This window comes from Lepisosteus platostomus, chromosome 6, assembly GCF_059453375.1.
Source record: "Lepisosteus platostomus isolate fLepPlt1 chromosome 6, fLepPlt1.hap1, whole genome shotgun sequence".
NCBI lineage: Eukaryota > Metazoa > Chordata > Actinopteri > Semionotiformes > Lepisosteidae > Lepisosteus > Lepisosteus platostomus.
Window position 1 is genome coordinate 20,567,027 of NC_142616.1, and position 22,745 is coordinate 20,589,771.

Sequence of the window (22,745 nt, forward strand, 5' to 3'; positions counted from 1 at the left end):
GTCGCATCAACAATATAAAATGTACAAGTTGTTAAAGTAGCGTCTGTAGTATTTTGCTTATAGTAATGACACTGTTATGAGGATGCTCTCGTTCTATGCTTTTAATGTAAAAATAAGACAAGAATGGGCGTCTATTGAGATACGAATTGCTGCATCTTCACCCAGGAATGAAAGTATGAATCTTCCAGTATGAAATCCCCCCCTTGCATTCCACTTTATTGTAAAATTGGTTTACGAGCTACATATTAAGCTATTTACATCAAACCAGTTTAATTTTATTTCTGGTTCATTTTCATTTTTCACGGTTTGGCTTAATGTACAATACAGGAAATAACACTGCCATCTTGTGTTTGTTGTCAACAATGCGATTTGGTTTCATTGAAAAAGTGCAATAAACACAATAAACTGGCGCGGATAATTAATACAATTCACGTCTTTTACTTATTTGTATTTTGTTATATAATCAACCAGAACAGGCTTTAGGATCCTAGTATAATAAAAAGAACCTTAAAGCCTAATCACGCCAACTCCCAGAATCCAAAGCGAGACCGACGCTGTTTGATGACGCAATCAGTAAGAACTTTCAGGAAGGTTGCTGCTGATTACATCAGTGTGGTATTTTGGTGCGCATTAAAGGTGAGAAGAGCCGTAATATTGAAGAGACGAAAACAGCGTTATACTTTGTGGAGGTGAACATTACTTTCAGCTTTGTTAGCAAAAGGTATTGTGATTCTGACTGCAAAGCAAGGTAGACTAATGATTCAAACATTTTATATTTTCTTGGAACATTTAAAATCAATCGAGACGTAACCTTAGTTTTAGTTATGTAACCCAGTAATCTAGAAGTTTAAGGTGTCTTTTTACTTTTTGCTAGGTAAGAATAATAGTTGTAATTCAAGCTATTTTAAACTATAAGTCTGGTATTCAGAAATCCTCGGGAGTGTCATTGGTTTACTTAGTGTTTAGGCTGACCTTTAGACGAGACGGAAAAATAGATGTTCAGTAGCATTATGGATTATGAAATAATTTTGATAGATAATTATCACATAATCCTTAAGATGCAATAAACTGTTTTTACTTATATGTCGATACAGTGCAAGGCAATTATAAGAATCTGGCCTAAGTGGTAGAGGTGCGCGGTTCTTTAGTTACGAGGTACAGTACCATGGTACGTTTTAGACCGTACCGGTACGTTCGGTAATTTCTGGTAGTTTCCGTCGGCTTCTGTATTTTTTTTTTCGATTTTAACAAAGAATTTCTACTGTTTACATTTAAAAAAACAAAAACAAATTTGGTTCAAAGAGCAAAATTACTAGGATAAAAATGTCGTTGCCTTTAAAACAAAGGGTGAGCAAAAAAAAAAAGGATTCACCTTGGATGGGATTGTCCATCGCTGTGAGAATCTTTATATTCATCGTTAAGTCCTGCGGCACAAAGCTCTTTATGCAGTGTCCGGTTGTGTCACGATACGTGATGTGTGTGTGTGTGTGTGATCCAGGTTCACTGGATTTTGCGTTACCACTTTTCCAGGGAAGAATAAAACAATGCTGGTGGCGAGGCTGGCATGTCTGCGCGTTTTACCTGCAGCAGGGCTTCGCTCAGCTCTTACCCACACGTCTAATACGCTGAGGAGTCCAAGCCTGAAGCCAAGTCAATCCTTCCTCCAGCCCTGCAAGGTGAGACCATAACCCACCCAGCTGTACTTCGCAGTTTTTCCTTCCAGCAGTAATGATCTTTGTTGACAGGAGATCTTGAATGGTTAATTTGGCTGCTGCGTTTCTCCAAAGATCTTTATCCATTCGTACCACTGGGTATTTTAGTGAAGCAGTCTAACTGAAGCATCTTGTTCGAGGGGAGAGCCCCAGTGCCCCCCACCATGAATTTTAATCCCCATCCTCCTGGATGTCCTGTCCAGTAGTCCAGAGCTTAGCTAGTGCTCCACAAGGCTGCTCAATGTATTTGGTTGTAAAGGAACAAGTAATATGTTAATAATGTTTATTCCATGCTGAAAAGAGAAGAAAGAAAACACAGTGTTTCGGCCGTGGAGACATTCTTTTTGTCAACGGTTGTGGTTATAATTTTTGTCAACGATATTGGTATAATTTGCAGTTAACCTCTGAGATCTTACATGGTGTATACCCCAGTTTGGGATGTGTTACATGTTGTTAGAAGTACTGCATAGAATAGACCATTTTATTATCATCTGATACTTTGACAGTCTGTTTATGCATCCCTGATGAATCCCAGTGATTCAGTCTTGTGGATAAGATTTCCTTGACATTTATGTCTGTTAGTGCTGTATTATTTATTTTCCTTTTGGGGGTCTTGGCTATAAGGTGAACATACTGATGTGCACAAATAAAAGGTGTGAAGTTTACTTAATTTTGCCTATTTCTCCTTACCAGGAATATGCCACCAAAGCTCGATTTGGGTTCCGGCGCAGCAAGTCTGCAAAAGAGCAACTCAAAGAGGCAGCCTTTGAGCCTGCAACAGAAACCGCAGTTAAAAGTACTGTATTTACAGTTTTGTTTTCCTAAGTTATACTTACTCATGGGTGTTTTGGATTTCTTTGAAAGCTTTTTACACATATTAGACACACTGTTGTTTAACGATTCTATGTGGTAAATAAGATTGGGTTCATTTTATGAACAGTACATACTTGGTTTGGTCTCTTACATTGATTGATTCATGAACTAAATGTGATGTCTTCTAACTACTTTGTCAGGTTCAAGGTTGATAAAAATATACTGTTGAAACAGCAGTGCTATCTGCAGTTAACAATGAGGCTTAAATGAGGTTGAACATTTTAAAAACATTTAAAATACATAATAAAACAATATATTTTAATTAAAAATTAAATGGAAGTATTACTCTAAGTTCCATGTTACAGATATACTTCCTTCCTGTTAGTATACTAGTTGAATCCAGCTGGTACATTTTGAGACTTGTCTAATCCCAGTGATCCAGTTTTAGCTCTGTTTTCTACACATTACTGCACAGTAATTATATGTATGCTAAATAAGGAAATGATGCAGACTGTACGTTTGCAGCTTTTAATTTCAAAACACACCATTATTTCAGAAAATATCCAATTTGTATTAGTTTTCAGACAGACTATCTTGTAGCCTGATCTCGTCAGATCTGGTAAGCTAAGCAAGACTGGTTCTGGTCAGTATGCTGACTGTGGACGTTGTGCTGTAGGTTTTGTCCTGCAGATGAGTCATTAAAACCAAGGTCCTGACTGTTTGTCATGGTCATGATTTGTTAGTGTAAGGAGGTTAGCCCACCCAGTGTCCTGGCAAAAGTTCTGCTTTGGTGGTCACCTTTTTTTTCTTAGCAAGCTTTGTTAAATATTTAATAAGTGTTTTGAGTTGTAGGTAATTTGTGATTTTTCAAAATAAACGATTGATCTGCCTGTTTCACATACTATCTGTTTAGCCCACAAGGGGGAGCAATTGATACATTTAAGAGGAAGTTTAAATGATTGGTCAGGTGTCATTTTAATTTTGCTTTGGAAAAGGGACGTTATATACAACAACATTACAAAAATGATACAAAATTCTTTAAAAAGGGGGTAAAGGTATTACAAAGTATTAATATATAAATTCTGTCTGCTTGGCAGTTCTATAGTTATAATTTGTATGTAAATCAGTTCCTTGTGAAGAAGGAAACAAAATAATCAGTTAAAAGTGAAATTTAATTTAATAGGATGTGAATGCATGCCACTTGTAACTTGTTTTTCTAATTCATTTTTCAGTCGATAACATGGGGAGAATAATTCTTGCTGGTGGAGCAGCTGTAGGCCTCGGAGCCTTGTGTTATTATGGGCTTGGAATGTCAAATGAAATTGGTGCCATTGAAAAAGCAGTGTAAGTGTCCCTGTCATTGACATCTCGATTTTCCATCTAATAGCAGCAGAGGTATTTAAACATATTTGCTCTCTTTCGAAATGCTAGATTCACAAAGTAAAATTATATATTTAGCACATGACATAAGACTTCTCACCCCTTGGTGACACTGGAATAGCCGTGCCTCTGTTTTGCTGAGGAGTTGGAGCCCATCCTAATAATAATAATAATGTAATAATAATGTTTCTTTATTAGCCCTATACAATTATTTGCATTAGGAATTTGTCTTTTCGCATACCCCAGCCCATCCTGGCAAGCAGTGGGCAGAAGCCAGAATACGCCCAGTCTATTGCAGAACACACAGACACAAACATGCACACACTCACACCAGGGCCACGTTTGGAATTGAACGCAGGGCCCCAGTGTTGTGAGGCGGCAGTGCAAGCCAGTTCGCTACCTTGCCACTCGACACTGGGACTGAGAGTCAATTCATCCTAGCATTTCTCAGCACTTCAGGAACTGCCATCTTTCAGAGGATATTCTCTCTAATTTGTCTCTTAACAAGTATAGTAACACCTGCACATTTATGTTTACAGCTGATCACGTATATGTTATTTATTGGTATTTGTTTGTTGTCCCTAGTATTTGGCCTCAGTATGTTAAGGACAGAATCCAGTCCACATATATGTACCTTGCTGGAAGTGTGGGAATCACAGCATTGTCTGCTGTAGCTGTTAGCAGAACTCCTGCACTGATGGGTCTGATGATGAAGGGCTCTTGGCTGGTAAGAAGTATCAGCTGCTGCTGTTTTTAAAATTAATGTTCTGTGTGAATAAGAATGTGGTCAGTTTATAAAAGATGTTCCTTAGTTCTGTTGAACAAATGGGTAATTGTGCCAAAAACATCTGCTTGTTGGTGTGGTCTGACATTACATAGAATTTACTTCCCTAATTTTTCTCGTATAGAAGCAAGGTTTTGCAATGTATTTTATTTCATTCTGTGGAGTATAATAACAAAGGCATGTAGAGGTTTGTTCTCTGATGTTTAATGTTGCTTGTCTTCCTTTAAGCTTCATTTCATGCTGTCAGTAACTTATCTTGGTTAGATGTCAAGAAACTATTTAATAAATCTTTTCAAGTTCGTTACCTCAAGTATACAATTTTTTTTTCCGCAATTAAAGATGCTGATATTGAGCATATTTATTTGATGTATTCACAGACCTGATCAGAGTTTTAAACCAAAGGTCCAGGTTTTAACTGTTTACTAAACACTACATATAAGGGTGGAGGAAACTCACTGTCATTCATTCTTATTTTATTTTAAAGTTATTTGTTTCCTTTCTGTAGGCTATGGGTGCAACCTTTGCAGCCATGATAGGTGCAGGGATTTTAGTTAGATCAATATCCTATGAGCAGAGCCCAGTCCCCAAGCACCTTGCCTGGACATTGTATGCCGGTAAGAGTTCTTACTCTTATTATAAAGTTAGAATTTGTATCTATTGATAAGATAACATCACTTTATTAGCCCTTTACAATTTCTTGCATTAGGAATTTGTCTTTTCACGTACCCCAGCTTGCTCTCCATGAGACACACAGACAGAGAGAAGCTTGGGGTCAGAGCGCAGGGTCAGCCATTGTATGGTGCCCCTGGAGCAGCTGGGTTTAAGGGCCTTGCTCAGGAGCCCAACAGAGTACGATTCCTCTGCCGGCTGCTGGATTTGAACCGGCAACCTTCCAGCCACAGGCCACAGATCCTTTGCCAGAGAGCCACCGCTCTGCCCCCAACACCATATTGTGTGTTCATATTACAATTCAGAATATCTAGGCCAGTTATACATTCAAGATTTGCAAGTAAAACTCCTCATTAATTCTGTTATGATTAATCCTTAAACGAGATTTTTATTAAATGTTCCCAGATGGCTTTTATAGTGCTTTTGAGCCACCTCCTGGTTTAGCATTATCAGAGGGAAATTTTTGCTAGAATTGTAGTGCTTTCGTAGAGATTATGTAGCAATACCACAGTGTGCCACAGGAGGGCAGTAGAATATGTAAGATTACATAAAGCACCACAGGTGTGTATTCATTTTTGGACACTAGAGGGAAAAAGTTAATTAGGTTGTATTTTAATTATTTAATTCATAGGAGTTCATGAACATTGTAATATTTCAAACTAAGTTTTATCTATTTTAAACTTAAATCTTATAAAAAAGAAATGTATTTTTTGTGAAAAACAATTGTTTGATATAAAATTAGCTAGTTAGCCAAAGAGTGCTCTTGTTTGTGCCAGTGAAGGTCTAGGCACAGCTAAAAAGCTTTCACCCCACATGACTGCATCTCAGGCCAGAGATACCACACCTTTTAATAAAGTCTACCCATCAGAAATATATCAGAAATAGATCTGTGTGAAGCTATTTGAATGATATGGAGAACCCCATGGTTTGATTTCCCCGATGTGTGTTTTCTAAAGGTGTAATGGGTGCAGTGGTGGCTCCTCTGACTCTCCTGGGAGGGCCGTTGATAATGCGAGCGGCCTGGTACACAGCAGGCATCGTTGGAGGGCTGTCCACCGTTGCCATGTGTGCCCCCAGTGAGAAGTTCCTCAACATGGGAGGCCCCCTGGCAGTGGGCTTTGGCGTGGTTTTCGCCTCGTCACTGGGTGAGCAAGTGCCGCGGTTTTCGCCGTTGTGAAGTTTTTTTTTAACATGATCTGAAAAATTGCCTTTTCCCTTCAAACGAAGCTGTAAATCAGTCCTTTCCAACATATGGTTTCAGTAAACAAACTTAGAAAAACAGTCCTTGAGGATAAATCTTTCCTGAGCGACGATACTAGAGGGTGGTGCTGCAGTATGTGTTGGTGTGGTCCTGCACCTCGGAGGTTGTCTGACAGACACCCGGGCTTCCAGAGCTGCTGGCGTTGACTGCGGCGCACAGGAGCTACTGGGAGAAGTCTGTGGGCCTGGCCTGGTCTAGAATGCTGTTGACTTTTTTGTTTTATTCTACTGACAGGAAAATAATGATTAAATTCACGTCACTAGTTCAGTCCATTGTTTAAGAAATCAGTAAATAACTGACTTATTTAGTAAGTGAATCCTAGGATATTTCCAGGCTGTCGTTGTAACATGTCCATGGGGGGGGAACAAAGCTCAGTGGAATGAATGGATGAGTTCAGCTTTCAGATCACTTGGAGTTTCACGTTCAAGTTTCAAGTTTCAAGTTTACTTGCATTACAATACAATGTATCTTTGTTTTTCTAGGTTCAATGTTCTTACCCCCTTCTTCAGCATTTGGGGCGGGTCTATACTCAGTGGCTGTTTATGGTGGTCTGATTCTGTTTAGTATGTTCCTGCTGTATGATACACAGAAAGTTATCAAACGTGCTGAAACCTACCCTGTATATGGAGTTCAGAAATATGATCCCATTAATTCGTAAGTATATATGGTGGTTTTTGCTATGTACAATATTTGTTTTTTTATAAGGCTACAATACTTTAATACGTTTAGCTTGGTTATATGTACCAGAATCGAAATAATGTAATATATATTTGATTGAACTATATCTCTATCTGAGTTAACTTTTAATGTTGTAGCTCTGACTTTTTCTTACTCTGAACTAAATATTTCAGTAAGAATAGTGACAGGAAGCTGTATGTAACAGAAAATGCCATGATAGGGGTTCTGTTTGCACCTTGGATATTGGGTGTCCTCTGGCATCTTTTTGATGAAGAGAAATTGTAAGCCACAATATCCTAGAACAATTTGACATAGTATAGAGCTTAAGTTACTTCTTTGCAGGTTGTAGCTTTCCCAGACTAAAGTGGTAATCTGAATTGAATATCTGGCACTGTTAATGCATTACACTTTTAACATTTTATTATTTGGCATTACTTCTTGAACTTTTTTGTATAATTAATCCTACAAGAATTTGATGGGTAAGATATCCTTAAACTGGGCAGCCAGACGTTTTGGAAGCTTCACACTTTCTTTAGTGTCTGCACAGCTTCGAGGCATGCTTTGGGTTTGTACTATACCGGAACTTCTCGTTAATTTGGTTAGAGATTGATGAAACCTGATCCTCTAGTTCTCCTTTCAGGAAAAGAATATTAATGAGGCTTTGTGATTAACAAACTTTGCCATAACTGTGTTTTTCGGCTCTGGTCCTTGTTTCTACATTTGAACAGAACAGCAATGTTTATTTTTCAGGAATAGCAGGAAAGCAAAACTGGCTTTTCAGTGAAACTGTGGCCATTTGCCAGTTATTATCCTCCTACATCACAGTTTTACAAAGGTTGTTCTGTGAAAAAGTGCATGTTGGTACAAGAACTTAAATGGAAGTTTTAAGGCTGGTTTCACAGACCAAGATCAGCTAGGGTTGTAGACGTTTTTACTAACAAGATTAGTACTAAACTGAGTGGGTTTAGGTTTGTTACATTTAAACATATGGAGTGCCATATTGCAAATTAATGAAAAAAGTAATGTTCTCTTCTCTTCAACCTTGAAATCTAGATGCTTGGGAATATACATGGACACTATAAATATCTTCATCAGAATGGTGATGATTCTGGCTGGTGGTGGAGGCAACCGAAGGAAATGAGAGTCTTTCATCCCTCTCCTATTTTTTGTGCTCTGTTTCTCAAAATATGCTAAAGGATGCAAAAACAGCACTGGAAGTACACATGGTTCAAAGACACCTTCTAATAAATGTGGTGAACATATGTGTTAGCATAAAATAATTTTCATTTTTAAGGGAATCTTTTTTTTTTCCATGTGATGTGATTGCAATACGATCATCAGACTTGAAGGCACCCCTTTACTGTTGCCCTGGAGCCACGTGGAAAGAATACTGACTACTTGTGATAAGATGACCTCAGCAATCTAAACCCTAGAAATGTTCATTTAAACGATTACCCGAGTTACTTTGATTTTGCAGGTTTTAGAGAGGTCTGTACCTCAGTAAACCTTAATTGTTATGAATATCAGTATTTCTGGCTATGTTTTATCCATTTAAGTCAAACTCAGATATTCGGACAGTGTTCATTCCAGCGATAGTCCTAGCTTATTGTGCAGTCCTAAAATAAAATTGCTTGTGAAAAACATTATAAACTTCAAAATATTGTGAGTTGGCATGTCAAAATATTTTGATACGATTATGAAGCTGTGGTTGAAATAAAGAAATGCATTGACAGAAGTGTTGTGTGTTTTCTTGAAACAGCTCCAGATATCTGACATTAAAAAGAACAAAGACACCATTCTCAATTGTGAGTTTTAAATAGGAATGTTAACTGGATCTCTTATGCTTATGCTAGCAAAAGAAGGTAAAAGTTCAAGAAAACTATCCATAGTAAATTTCTTTTGTTCAGCAGAGTAATACAGCATTTTAATATCTTATAAATCTGCTTTGTTAGAGTAAACTACTACTGAGCTGTTGTATGTATCGAAAGAACATTTACTTAGTAGATCAGAATTCATTTTACCTTCACACATTTTAACTCACAGTCTCCAAGCGAAACACAAATGCTGAAACATTCTGAAAAGTAATTACAAATGGAAACCTAGAAAAATTAGTTGGATAAATGTATACACCCCCTAGTAATGTCACGCTTTTAGTCAGTCAAATCAGAGCTTGTCACTGCCAGAGCCAGATCATAGGTGCCTTGTTAACATAAAAGAAGTATTCTCACTAAATTCGACACTGAGGAAGTCCAAGCTGCAATTTGATGATGATGCAGACAAGGCTTGAATCTGTCATATTACCGCAACCATACATGGTACATAATCGTGGGGCTCTGAAAATTCTGCAAAAAGAGTTCTAAAAGCAAACCCTGTCAATGTCAATGTTCTCCAAAATTTATGTAACTGTACAGAAAACATAGTTGTAGAGGAAGATTGATGTATTTTTACTTTTAAGATGCATTAAACACTCTAAAGCTCACCAGTTATTTTCAACTTTCTGGTTTCAGTTGCTAATGGTAGCCAACATGATTTTCTCAAGATAATAGTTCATGGGTATATATTAATCAAATGATCTATATAACCACTGAACATTTCTGTACTAGGATTTGTTATAATTGAAGTTGGCTTTTTTCTGGTATATTATTATTATACAAACGTCTGTGTATAGTTTCTTTTTAAGTTTAAGCCTTCAATGCTCATCTCCAATCTGTTTTCTGCATCACTCCTTTAAAAAGAGACTGAAGGTGTATTTATTGTATTGGTTAGAAAACTTGTTACATTGGTATCATTCGTGACATGCTAGCTTTTCAGTGTTAGCTGTATTTTTAATAGTATTTGTGTTTTTCTTCTCATCAGATATAATCAGCTGCAAGCATGATCCTTTCTAAGTTAATCTTTTGAGCAGAAGTTACAGATATTTAAGAAGCTTAAATATATTTCTAAAAGGCTGATGGGAAAATGTTAAATATATTGTTGGTATCGGGAACTACATTTCTAAAGTAAGGAGTCAGGATTTTTGTTTGTGTTGTGTGTCCTTGATCAAGCGTGGCCAGCTTCATAAAAGTGATATCACCTGTGATTTATTCTCATTAATCCAAAGAGATGTGGTAAATCAGGAATTTGGGCACAAATACAGAGTATTTCCCATAATGTTTCTTAATGGTGATTTGCATCTTAAATGGTGGAAGAGATGAAACAGCAGGAAATCCCCACTCCTTACTGGGTGTACTGATGAATATTTTGGTTTCGTTATGTGTTGCTTTCAAGGAAATCAGTAGTGTTGAAGGTAGTGTCTGAAGTTGACATAATCTTGAGGTATTGTAAGCTTTGTTTTCATCTCGATATTATGGCACTTATAAAGGGGTTCTCAGCAATGTCAAGATTACATACTATTGATATTCTATATAACACTTCTGTTTTGAAACATGGTGCTTGATGTATCATTGGTCATTGCTATCAACATGATGTATGATTGGTCTTACAGGTGTGAGGTAATTCTAACTTGTTTTCAATTACTGGCAAAGTACTTCATTTATTTTTTTAGAAATAAATTCTTCTTGAATATATTCAAGAAAAAATAAAATCTGATGGAATCATGGAGAACACATAAGACTTGAAACGAATAAAACAGCAACAGAGATAAAATTAAAATTGCTCTTAAATGCATTTCATGCCTATGTCAAACTCTATCAATACACTGAGCACTCTTCTACCCAGAGCAACAGGACCTAGAGGAAACAAATCTTTGACTTGTATGTAAAAACAGTATGTAAATCATGAAAATTGTATAGCTTAAATTAAATTGCATTTAAATTTAAATTGTGAGGCTCCATTTGGAATATTTTTATTTTGGTCACCAGGCTAGAAAAAGATAATGCTGCTTTCAAATCAGTGAAGAGCAACCACATGCATTCTATGACTTCAAACTCCTAAAAAGGTGTCAACAAAGTCTGGCTTATTCTGAAGCAGTGAACCCCTCCAGAAGCCACTGGGATACACAAATACCAGAGAAAACTGTGGGGGAGTGCTTTAAAAAGTAAGATGAGGAGGCACTACTTTATGTTAAAGACCGTGGGAGCGCGAGCAAGCTTCTCAGCCATATTAATGAAGTTGATACCCTGGTTTCCTTCAGGAAACAGCTGGATAATATTCTCGGATCAATAAGCTACTAGATACTAATTTTTGGGCCAGATGGGCTTTCTTTTGTTTGTAACCATTCTTATGTTTTTATATGTACTTTTACATGTTCATGTGTGCTCTTCTGCTTTATTGGGACTGGCAGTTCACCGTAACCTGGGAATCTCAGTGAGTGACAAATAGGTTAAAACCCAAGATTCAAGGCTGATCTCTTATTAATTTCCAATAATCAAAAACATAGAAACCTTGACAGGAAAACATTCTCTCTCAAAGACATCTTGACTTTCACCTTTATGGAGAAGATAAGATTAACAGTGGTACAAGCCGGAGCAGAACCTTATACTGCAGAGAAACTAACTGGCACTTAGTGCCAAAGGACAGAGAACTCAGACATGACATTATTCTTTGCCAGAAAGCATTTTGCCTTAAGAAATAATTGTCTAATTTGTACTTCCTTTACACAGCCTGAGCTGCTCCCACAAAAGATCACATTACGTTTAGGATATCATAAAGATTTTGCACAATCAGTCTTTTGTAAATGAAAGCATATTGTCTGTGCGTACTGTATTAATGTTATCCCATATTATATTTGTTCCAAATTTCTGTCATCTCTTCTAATGTTTTATGAGGCATTATGAGAAAAGAAAGAAAGTTTTATCAGTAATAACTTGCAATAGCAGAACACCAGAGGGACTCGATGCTACAGTACCCCCTATAGCAACCTACTTTTAAGAAATAGCAAGGTAACAATATTGATGTGTGGTCAGAAATTCAACTCACCCCTTATCAGCTGGCATTGGCATTTCTTTTCCTTTTTCCCTGCACTAGACCTTTTTTACCACACTCTATTAATAATTAAAGAGTGCAGTAGTCTGACCAGTCTGACTTTGTCAATGAACTTGCTGAATGTAGAGGGAACAAAGCACAAATGCTCTTACAAATGTCCCTTTGTAGGTTTTTTACGGGGACTTTCCTGCAAAGAAAAAAAGAAATAAAGTGGCCTTGCCCTTACTGTTAAAAAGAGATGTATACCATTGCTTGAGGTTAATGACTAAGAGCTATGGTATATCAGAGCTAAAATCAACCGCTTAAAGGCATGCCCTCCTACTGTATTTGTCAAAGTGAGAGATCTGGCAGGGTTTGCTCATAGCTATTGTTGCTCATAGAGATCCAGTGTTAGACAAGAGCACTGTATCCTCTTGGTCAAGAAAACAGTATTGCTGGCCTGTGTTATCTGACATGTTCTTCCAGACTCTAGTGATGATAAGTGAAAGTTGGCATGGGAGCTCTTTTTGTATAGTCCAACTTAATTGCAATCAAAACTATTCTAGTATTGTTATGACTGCTTTACCTACAGTACCTAATTAAAAGGTCACCTTGATATTTTTTTTTTGCAATTTCACAGTGATTTTACAGTTTTGGAGTTTTGCTGTGCTTTCCTGTGGGTTTTTATGCACCTTCTCTGCACTTTACTACATGTGAATACCTTGCTTTACTATCGCAAGGATTCCTTAAAACATTTTTCATGCTACTTCGTGGTCTTACCACGTCCTTGTGAACATAAGCATAAGGGTTCACACTTCACATTTTTAATAATCGTGTTTGATGAGGTAATTTTTAGTAAGATATGCATAAGAAACTACAGCTCTCAATTTCAAGGTGCTGTTAACACTGACCTGAGCAAACTGTAAAATATAAATCCACATAATATTTTAGACTTTTCCTAAACCATGAAACTATTGAACTTTGTATGATTAGTATTGTAAGAAATAACTACTAAAACCCACACTAATCATCTTCTACTCTGCCTTTTAAGTTTTTCTAAGCTTAAAATTAAGTTTTCAAACTATATGTAGCCTTTCCTGCACTTTAAAAAAGTATTTCTGTGTTGTTGTTTTTCACCATTAGGAAGTTCTTTCTCAGCTCATCAGTTCTTGGGCAAAGTAAAAGAGCAGCAGACAGAGAATATAGGTTACGCAGAATGAGGGTGTTGTTGTAGTCTGGTCATGTTATCTGTATTTAAAAACAGCAGATTTGAGATTTCAAATCTGGAGAGGCAGAGAATGGAAGAACAAAGTTTCCACTTGGTAACGAACACTGTGCCACTTGTTATCTGTTTCCCACATAACTGCAGTCAGGCTAAATCTCCCTTTGTTAGGAGAACAGAGACAGAATAATAAGCTCCAGAAATTAAGTTGTTTTTCATTTTTCCACCAGTCCAAACTCCACAATTTGTTAGATAAACACTTCTTTCCATCAGTTGTCTTAATAATAGAAACTCCTGCAGGGGACGTTTAAGAGGTAGAACATGTGTTACTAATTTGTAAATGCATGTATGGCCCTACTGATACTGTATAATTAAGCCATCAAAAACTAATACACTTATAGATGGACTGCTAGATCGATTTTAATAGGGGTTTCCAGATAAGGCAGACTGTGAATGTGGCTGCCTTTTGTTTCCTTGTGTGACGCATGCTTTATAAGGCAGCTTTGAAGGACATTGTGAGGTTGGTTCTTTGGGCAATTAACCACCACCTCCTTCTGTGAGAAATCCACACAGCACACAGCGCAGACTGAAACAGCTGAAGGAGGGCATTGAGGCTCAGTTTCCAGCTCTCGACACACCAGTTGACAAAATGAAGAGGGAGACAATCCTTGTGTTGGGACTGGTGTTAATCCTCTCTATGGCTGTCCTTTCATCTGAAGGTAGGAACAGTTTGTGTAAAGGCTTAAACACTTGGTGTCTGGACGTATCCTACCTAAATAGTAAGAGTACAATCAGAAACACGGAACACATTAGAAATGCGTTTTTCAGCAGTCCACTTGTGCTTTTTAATTCTGTGAGTTATATCATTTGTTGGCATGGTAGCAAGCAATCTTTGAAATCTCTGAGATTCGAGAAGAGCACACTTTACAGACAGGGTGGCTTTAGTCGTGCCTTTTCCAACTTTGTATGTTGGTAGCATAGACCGAAAATAAATACTGTTCCCACAATGTACCCTAAAATGTCATTTATTATTTTTGTTCTACAGGGTAAAAAATTTAGCCCTTACACTGTTTAAACATATTAAACATATTTGCACAGATGCAGTGAATTGTTTTAAAACCAAAACCAGTGTAACCATGAAGAAATTAGTAGAGAATGTTCAGCTGTTGTTCATCTTATCTATTCAATAACAAAAGTTCCACTTTTCCAGCAGTGTAATTATTTGTATAAGAAATAATTAAACTCCATAAAGATGGTCAAATATTTTTATTGCTTATAATTATGGACTTCTCGAAGGTATGGCAATTTGCTTACGACTTGTTTAATACAGTAGATTTAATCCAATTCCTTTGGAAATATACTTTTTTTTCTTAACCTTTTCAGAAGATTTCCCACGCTTATACCATCAGATACAAAGAAATTTCGAGTCTATTATTTATGAAGATGTATTTTCTGGTACAATTTAGCACTTTGAGGCTAATTTCTCAACAGAAACAACGTTCTTAGATTTGTTTAGCCTCACTGTAACAGTAAAGTTAAAGCTAATACACTATTCCATTCTATCTTTTAAACATCTTTTAAATATCCCATGTCTTTTCCAGGCAGAAAACTCAAGTGTTGCAAAAAATATTTTCTGAAACATCACAAGAATGGTAATGATTTTATTTTTCTTTTTTCCTCGTTTTCTTAGTTAATTACTCACTCAAAACATATTTGTAGAGCTTATTTCAACAGAGTTTGTTCCTGCTTACTGATTTTACTCATTACTCATTGTAGAGATTGCTTCTGTTTTATAAGCTAAAACTCAAAATGACAAAATTCCCTGCTTCGTTTTTTCACCTCACAAAACCCTTTCCTGTGAGTCGTCACAACACTTCAATTTCTGTAGTGCCCCAGTGATTTCTCTTACTATCAAAATGAAATTGGGATTACTGGAATTCATTATCACAATGTTAAGTGCAGAATCCATCATGGAAAAAATGTGAATAATGCTGAGTATCAATGATGTTTTTCAGTTAAGCATCCACCCTGAATTATTATTATTCTGAAAAGTTTATTCTTCTGTAAATTGCTAGTTTTGGAGTCACATCTGATCAAAATTTTACTTGAAACTTGGGTACAGCCTGTTAATTATTTACTAAATTTAACATTATTTTGAAGGCTCCAAAAAGTTGCTGGTCATATTTTTGGTGCTTGGTTTGTTGGTCATAACATACGAATGTTTTCAGAATGAGACTTCACAGAATACTTTTTAAATGCTATTCTAATACACCTGGGATTTTATACTTCACAGTTTCTCTTGTACTGTATATTTAAGAAGCACCTGACTTCAGCAAAACAAAAGTAACATGAACTAGTGTATTGAATTTCAATCTCGACTTGGCCTGTGAAAATATTTTTTTTGCTTACCTTCCTTGTGTCAACAAAAGTAAAAAATACTCTCTGTGTGAACTGTATGAGACATATATAAGTTAAAAATTATTTGTTCCATTTTTCTAAGGTGTGCCTGCTTATCTCTTCATGCAGGTAGCATTATTTACCCATAACCATTATGTATGACTTTTATTGGATTTTAATTATTTTATGATTTATGGTTTGGATTTGGTTGTCATAGCAAGATTAAAAGTCATTCACTGAAACATCCGTTTTGGTTTTAACAGTGTTGAAGTTCCTGGTGACCATTTGTGGTGGTTTTTGATATATATATATATGTATATTTTTTGTTATAAGACAGCTGCAAAACATTGTTTTGTTTTTTTACTATGTATTTACTATGATCTAGGAGACAGCACAGGACCGTTTGGATTATTCTGTCACTGACAGTCACAGACAGTTGAATGTAGACCTAAGTTATTAGACAATTGTCTGAGTGCAACCTCCTGCTGTTTGTCTTGATGCTGCAGCTGACTTGTTACCTGGGACATTAAGGGTGTGTTTCCCCTTATCTAATATCTTTCTTTTACAGACTCCCTCAGGCCCAAGAATGTCAAGACTGGCAATCGCTGCAGGCCATGCAGACCAAACATACCTCTCCCTTCTTCGTAATCAGCTTCTGCCATGCTTGCGTGACAAAGCTGGGAAGGCGTATACACACCAGCATAATACTTTCAAGGGAATAAAGCATCTTGCCTAGTGATTCATCTTCTGAATAAAAAAAAAGTAGATCTGACGTTGATGCTATGCACAGCCTTAACTATACACCATATACTGTATGTGTCTGGCTTTGATAGATCAAACTAAGAAAAGCTTTTGTAGTATTCTTTAATGCAAAATTCAACCCACGGGAAAATCGAAATATTTGTTACCCTCACATGCAACTAATGATTTAGGTTTCTTGTTGTAATGGGTAATTTTTTAAACAGCCCTTATTATTGAAACTATTGTTTGACATTTCTAACCTGTTTTTTTCTTATTCTGTATGAAAACAGAATAAAAATATATTCTGCTACATGGACACCTATCTTGCTACATTAAAATAAAAAAATATTGTACTTCTTCAAGTCCCAATTTAGTTTGTTTCTTTATATATATTTACATTTTAAAATTAGCAAAGTAATTAGAAGAGGAGCAAGTAATAGGTTTATTCCATGCTGATATATTTCTGCAAATCTTAATGCACAGTTACCCACCTGAAGTAATTAGGAAACAGATTTGAAAAGACAGGATTTCTGTATTGTCTGGTGCTGTCATGATGAAGTTAGCAATGCAGTTACAGTACAATGTACAGTTGATTAATTTGTCATTGTTCATCCAACCACTTTCTAAGCTCTTCATTCAATTTAGGGTTGTGGGGTTGTGAGAACCCATCCCAGCAAGCAACAGGCACAAGGCAGGGTACACCCTGGATGGGACGCCAGTCTATTACAGGGCACACACAGACACAAACATAGCCAGACACTCCATCACACCAAGGCACGTTTTCCCAGAAGCCAATTAACCAGCCAATGTCTTTGGACTGAGGGAGGAAACCAGAACACCAGCAAGAAATCCACATGATCCAGAAAGAACATACAAACTCCACACATAGCTGCCCAGATCCAGAATTAAACCCAGGGCCCCAACACCGCAAGACAGGGATGCTAACCACTGTGCTACAATGCCAACTGATTTCTCGTTGCTCGAAGCAGATTAATTTGCAGCTTCTGCACTACTATACTTCAACAACACAAAAGGTGAACTCTTCAATGCTTTGTGCCAAATTAAAAAATGCATTCAGCAGCCAGCATTCATTGCATTTGGCAGATAGTTAAAAGGTGAAACTGAGATTTTATGTATTGTTTACACTTGACAAAAAAACTTGAAATAAGAGAACTACTGTATGTTCTCTTTTTCAACCATAAACTTGAAACAGATCCGTCAAGCACTACAATGTTTTCTTTTTAGTAATTGAAATAATATAGGCTGCAGGTGGTGGCGGCACACACTGCTGCCTCAAAGCCCTTAAGTTCCAGGTTCGATTCCCTAATGTGGTGTCTTTCGCATGTTCTCCCTCCACCTCCTCCAGTTTGCCTGGGTTTTCCCCAAGTGATCCCATTTCTTCCTACCTCCCAGAGTCACGCTGGGTAAACTGAGGTCTGTCCTTGTACAGTATGTGTGCATGCCCTGTGATGAACATACAGTCCCTTTCATCGTTTACATTTTTCCCTGGCTCTGGTGCCTTTTTCCCTGGCTCTGGTGTTTAGTCTCCAGCTCACCACAACACGTTTGTTCTTAGGCAATGCCTTGTACAGTTACAGTTAAACAAAAACATGTTCATTTGAAAACCAAACTACAGTATATTGCAATAGGAATCACAATGCCCAAGACTTAAGTGTCCTGAAAGGATTCTGGAGTGATTTAATCAATAACATTCGGCTTGACCCGCTTGGCTGAGTGCCAACCTCCTGGTCACAGGACGAGGAGACTGGATCCCCAAGCAGAGTGAGGAGTGACCAAGGGGCAGCTCAGAGGTGGAGTTAGGAGAGGAAATGACGTCAGGGGTGATTGCGAATTACTGATGTCTGAGTTATAAACTCCATTTAATCAATATCTTGATTTTTCAGTATCAAAGGAAAAAGAGTAGTTTGATTTGAGTGCATCAAATCAAACCTGATGTACAGTATAATAGCTCACTAAGCAATATTGTTATTATTTCTATGGTGTTATACAGTATACAGTATATATTATATAATGTTGATATACTGGTAATAGTGTTTAGGATTTTTGACATACAGACATTTACTGTATATTTGGGAATTATTTTTCAAAAACTGATGTTAAGCATGTAGAGATATTTACTCTCAAAAACTGAATCTAGAAGCAGTAATAAAATAGCCACTGGAGCACTTCCCATCCTTATCTTTATTTCACACCACTTCTGTTCACACCTGAATCATCTGTGTGAACTGAACAGCCCATACACAATTTTGTTAAACTTCCAAAATAAGAAAATGTAACCATTAAAACGAGAACTAGCTTCAAAACAATTTTTGCAAGAATTTAGTGTGAAAGGTGTGCAGCAACATATGAACATACACGGAGGAAAAGACGGCATGATCTATATTGCATGAAAAGCAAGACAGTTTGTCAGCACTGTAAATACTGAGGAGCACCTCCACAGCCTATAAAAACCTGACAATCTTTTGAGGAGTGCAGTGCCCAAGACAGATCTGAAAAGCCAAGAAGGCCAACCACACACAGTTTAAAACTCAGGAGTTCACCATGAACTGCAAACTGGGGCTCATCTCCCTCTATGGCACAGGGCAGGTATCCTTGTCAACATTTTACCTAGTCGTTTGAAAGTGAAGAACAAGCAAGCCAATACATGCTGTAGGTTCGTATATACAAAATTGTCTAGTATTTGTATATACATTTAAGCATAACTCTGAGCTGTGCACGGTAGCAGAGTAGTTAACGTTGCAGCTACTGTAGGACCTGGGGTTCAATTTCTGGCGTGCTACTGTATCTGCGCGGGGTTTGTTCATTTATCCCCATGTTCACGTTTTCTGTGTGTTCTAGTTTCCCACAGTCCAAAGACCTGCTGGTTGATTAATTGGCTTCTGTAAAAAACCACCCCAGGTGTGTTCGTGTTTGTGTCTGTGCGTGTCCTGTGATGGGACTCACTTCCCGTCCAGCGTGTCCCCCTCGCCTTGTGCCCACTGTCTCTTGGGATAGGCTTCGGGCCACCGTGACCCTGAAATGGATAAGCTGTTATTCAAAGTGATGATGATGATGTGATGTTTTAAATAGTTACCCAAGTTATTGGTTGTTACATGCAACAATACTGTCATTCTTTTTATGTTATTTTTCATTATTTTTTAAGCTGGAGCTTCTACCAAACATTTGATCGTTTGGGCATGTCCAATTTTTCAGGAATAACGCTCCTTCTTTCTTCTCCCTCGAATTCCCCTGCACGCAAACAGATGAAGGAAGGATTACACTAGGTTAATCTTCTTGTCCGCCATCTGTCCGTTCAACTGGAATTAAACCAGAAACCAGGGCACTGGAGACAGATGTTTACATCTGTAAACTTGACAGATGTGAACAAAAACTGAAGCATGCAATACTAATTCTTTCATTTGCTTCGTTTCTGAAAGTTGATAAGGTACAGTCAACAAAAAACATCAAGATTCTACGCAGGACTGTCAAGTACGCTAATTATTTTAATAGATAACTGCGTTAAGAGAAATATTACAGACTATAATGCCTGCTATTTATCTATTCAACTGCAATAAATACCATACAAGGAGTGTCCGTTATTCCTAATGACGTTTTCCAAAACTCATCTTCATATGAGAAAATAATATTCTACATATACTTCTTGGATCTTTTAACCTGCTTTAATAAAAACTGCGATCAGCACAGTCAATGAAAATCGTTCCTGTGTCGTTTTGTATGATAGATATACCTCTTTATTTGTGATTTGTTCAGATTGCAGGGGTACCGGTTAGAGGCATACTATCACTTGAAGTTTCTATCTCATCGATTATTGTGAGGTGGAGTAAATTCACTTCTTTAATAACTTCCAAATTTCACAGTGTGGATTTAGTTATAAATACTACAACTAGCTGCAGAACATCACACTTATCAACGCCTTTTGTTCAGCGCGCAACGTTTGGAAAGAAATCCAAGACACCAACTGTCCTGACTCTTGCAATGGAACACTCCTGAGTCATTATTCCTGACTTGTAGGAAGTACGTGCAGGGCAAGTTTGCATTGACAGGCACAGAATGAGGCTAGCTGATGCCCAGCAAACTTTTGTATAATTCCTTTCAGTCCCAAAAGACATCCCCTAGGGGGCAGGCAGGCAGGCACTCAGGTCTTTGGTAGCAGCTACATCACCCTGCAACTCACAAATGGTAGACCACTGAACCTAAGCAGGTGTGAGCCTGGCCAGTACCTGGAGGGGAGGCCTCCTGGGAGACCTAAGGTGGCTGTTGAAAGAGGTGTTATTGGGGCCAGTAGGGGGCGCTCATGCTGTGTTCTGTGTGGGTCCTAATGCCCCGCAATAGTGATGGGGACATGATACTGCTGTCCTTCGGATGAGATGTAAAACTGAGGTCCTGACTCTGTGTGGTCATTAAAAATTCCCAGGGTGTTTCTTGAAAACAATAGGAGTGTTAAACTGGTGTCCCGGCCAAATTTCCCATTAGCCTTTACCAATCATGGCCTCCTAATAATCCCCATTTATGAACTGGCCTCATCACTCTTTTCTCCTCCCCACTGAGAGCTGGTCTGTGATGAGCGTACTGGTGCACTATGGCTGCTGTCACATCATCCACATGGATGCTGAACATTGATGATGGAAGAGAGTCCCTATTATGTCCCAGTGTGTGGTCCATGTGTGTTTTTGCTGTTGCTGTTTCACACTTCCTGACCTTGATTGTTCTCCCTCCCCCATTGGTCCACCATTACACCATTGTTTCTGTATTACATCATCTTCTATTAACTCTCGACCAATCAGAACTCATCTTATTCAGTATATAACATGGAGGTTTTTAGAAGGAAGAGGTCTTTCGTTTGACTCCTGCTCGGCTTTGGTTTTCGCTTCGCTTCTGATTTTGCTTCAGCTTTGTTGGTTTGTTGTTTTGCTTTGTGTGTGTGTGTTTTCGTATAGCTTCCGCTTTGTTGTTTTGTTGGTTTCTGTTTGTCTCTTTGTACTTTCGTTTGTTTGTGTTATCCTTATTTTGCCATAACCTTGCCCAAACCTGTTATTGTATCAACCTCTGTGTTTTTTTGTACCCTGTTACTTGTCTCCTCTCGTTTGTATTCATAGTTCACTTGTATTTGTGTGAACTTTTGTGTATAGAGTTAGTTGAGGTTGTTGGGTAGATCTTGCACACATGTAGTTGATTCTTGTATTAGTCATACTAGTTTAGTACGGGTGAGTGCCTTTTGTCTTGTATGGTTTTGGGTAGTCAGTGGGGGTTAGCTAGGGTGTTTGAAGACGCCGAAGACCGTGTGTTTCGGGTTTTCTTTTGTAGTTAGGTCAGCTTTCCCTCACTTTCTTAGCAAGCTCCATTTTGTTTGTTATTTTCTTTTATTTGGCACCACTCTAGTTCCCTACCCCTGTGTGTTATTGTGTCTTATTTTACACCAGTCACTTATTCACCTTAAAATTATCACTTTTTGCACCAACCCTTGTTATCACGCTTCCCAAGTCCCTCACCAGAACCCACCTGCATCCAAAAAGTATCCTAAATGTTACACCCCTTTACCCCTAGACATTTGGGGTCATAACAGTCTCCATAACCAGTAAAGTGCTTTGAGTGGAGTGTCCAGAAAAGCGCTATGTAAGTGCAATGAATTATTTATTGTTGTTATTTTTAATTACTTCAACCATGCTGCAGAGGACTTCCTGTAAGAATTTTCATTTTCTGGGTTCTTGTTAAAATACTGAATAAAACTAAATTTGTGACAGGGAATGTAAAATGTACATTGTCTCTTTGATTAGTGATGCTGATATTGATTGATCTAAATGGTTGTTTTTCACACAACTGAAAATGGCATTTCTTGCCTATCTGTACTGTAACAGACCAAAAACACTGAGGTCTGAGCTCTGATTTTAACAAAGTCTGTTATGCAAATCCAGCAGTGCCTTTTTAATTCATTTTTGATGAGGCCTTAGATACAGTATGTCTGATTTGTTAAGAAGTAGAGACACACTTATAGACGCGCAGACATAGGAGGGGGCCTGCTTTAATGCATGTTTGATGTACACTGACACCAGGCTACTCTTGGTTCAGGGGTGTGGACTACATTGTGGAGTTTATAAGAGAAGGAAGGTACGATCCTAATCTCACACACGTCCCCTTCTCTATGTACAGTAGATAAGTCTTGCACAC

At 37.7% G+C, this 22,745-nt stretch overlaps 1 protein-coding gene and 1 long non-coding RNA gene across 5 annotated transcripts; both read left to right on the plus strand.

Moving 5' to 3' along the window:
* Positions 1-536: 536 nt before the first annotated feature.
* Positions 537-9,032, plus strand: ghitm (growth hormone inducible transmembrane protein). 4 transcript variants are annotated; one of them, XM_088634704.1, is made up of 9 exons: positions 537-636; positions 1,531-1,676; positions 2,406-2,508; positions 3,758-3,869; positions 4,491-4,632; positions 5,195-5,303; positions 6,315-6,503; positions 7,102-7,273; positions 8,351-9,032. In XM_088634704.1, exons 2-9 carry the CDS (start codon positions 1,545-1,547, stop codon positions 8,436-8,438), a joined length of 1,047 nt encoding a protein of 348 aa, XP_088490830.1. In that variant the 5' UTR covers positions 537-636; positions 1,531-1,544; the 3' UTR covers positions 8,439-9,032. The 4 variants fall into 4 exon arrangements, with proteins under 4 accessions (XP_088490830.1, XP_088490829.1, XP_088490828.1 ...); XM_088634703.1 differs by having other exon boundaries at positions 549-689; XM_088634702.1 differs by having other exon boundaries at positions 565-721.
* A 4,899-nt stretch (positions 9,033-13,931) lies between these two features.
* LOC148661251 (uncharacterized) lies at positions 13,932-16,921 on the plus strand. Its single transcript, XR_015939483.1, has 3 exons — positions 13,932-14,140; positions 15,023-15,073; positions 16,387-16,921. It is a non-coding gene; the product is annotated as an uncharacterized LOC148661251 (long non-coding RNA).
* Positions 16,922-22,745: the final 5,824 nt, after the last annotated feature.

Excerpts from the sequence above, each read along its gene's own strand:
- ghitm (XM_088634704.1), top strand. The coding sequence starts at position 1,545 with ATGCTGGTGGCGAGGCTGGCATGTCTGCGCGTTTTACCTGCAGCAGGG. Across the intron at positions 1,677-2,405 it reads CCTTCCTCCAGCCCTGCAAG|GAATATGCCACCAAAGCTCG; the intron begins GTGAGACCATAA and ends TCTCCTTACCAG. Across the intron at positions 6,504-7,101 it reads GGTTTTCGCCTCGTCACTGG|GTTCAATGTTCTTACCCCCT; the intron begins GTGAGCAAGTGC and ends TTGTTTTTCTAG.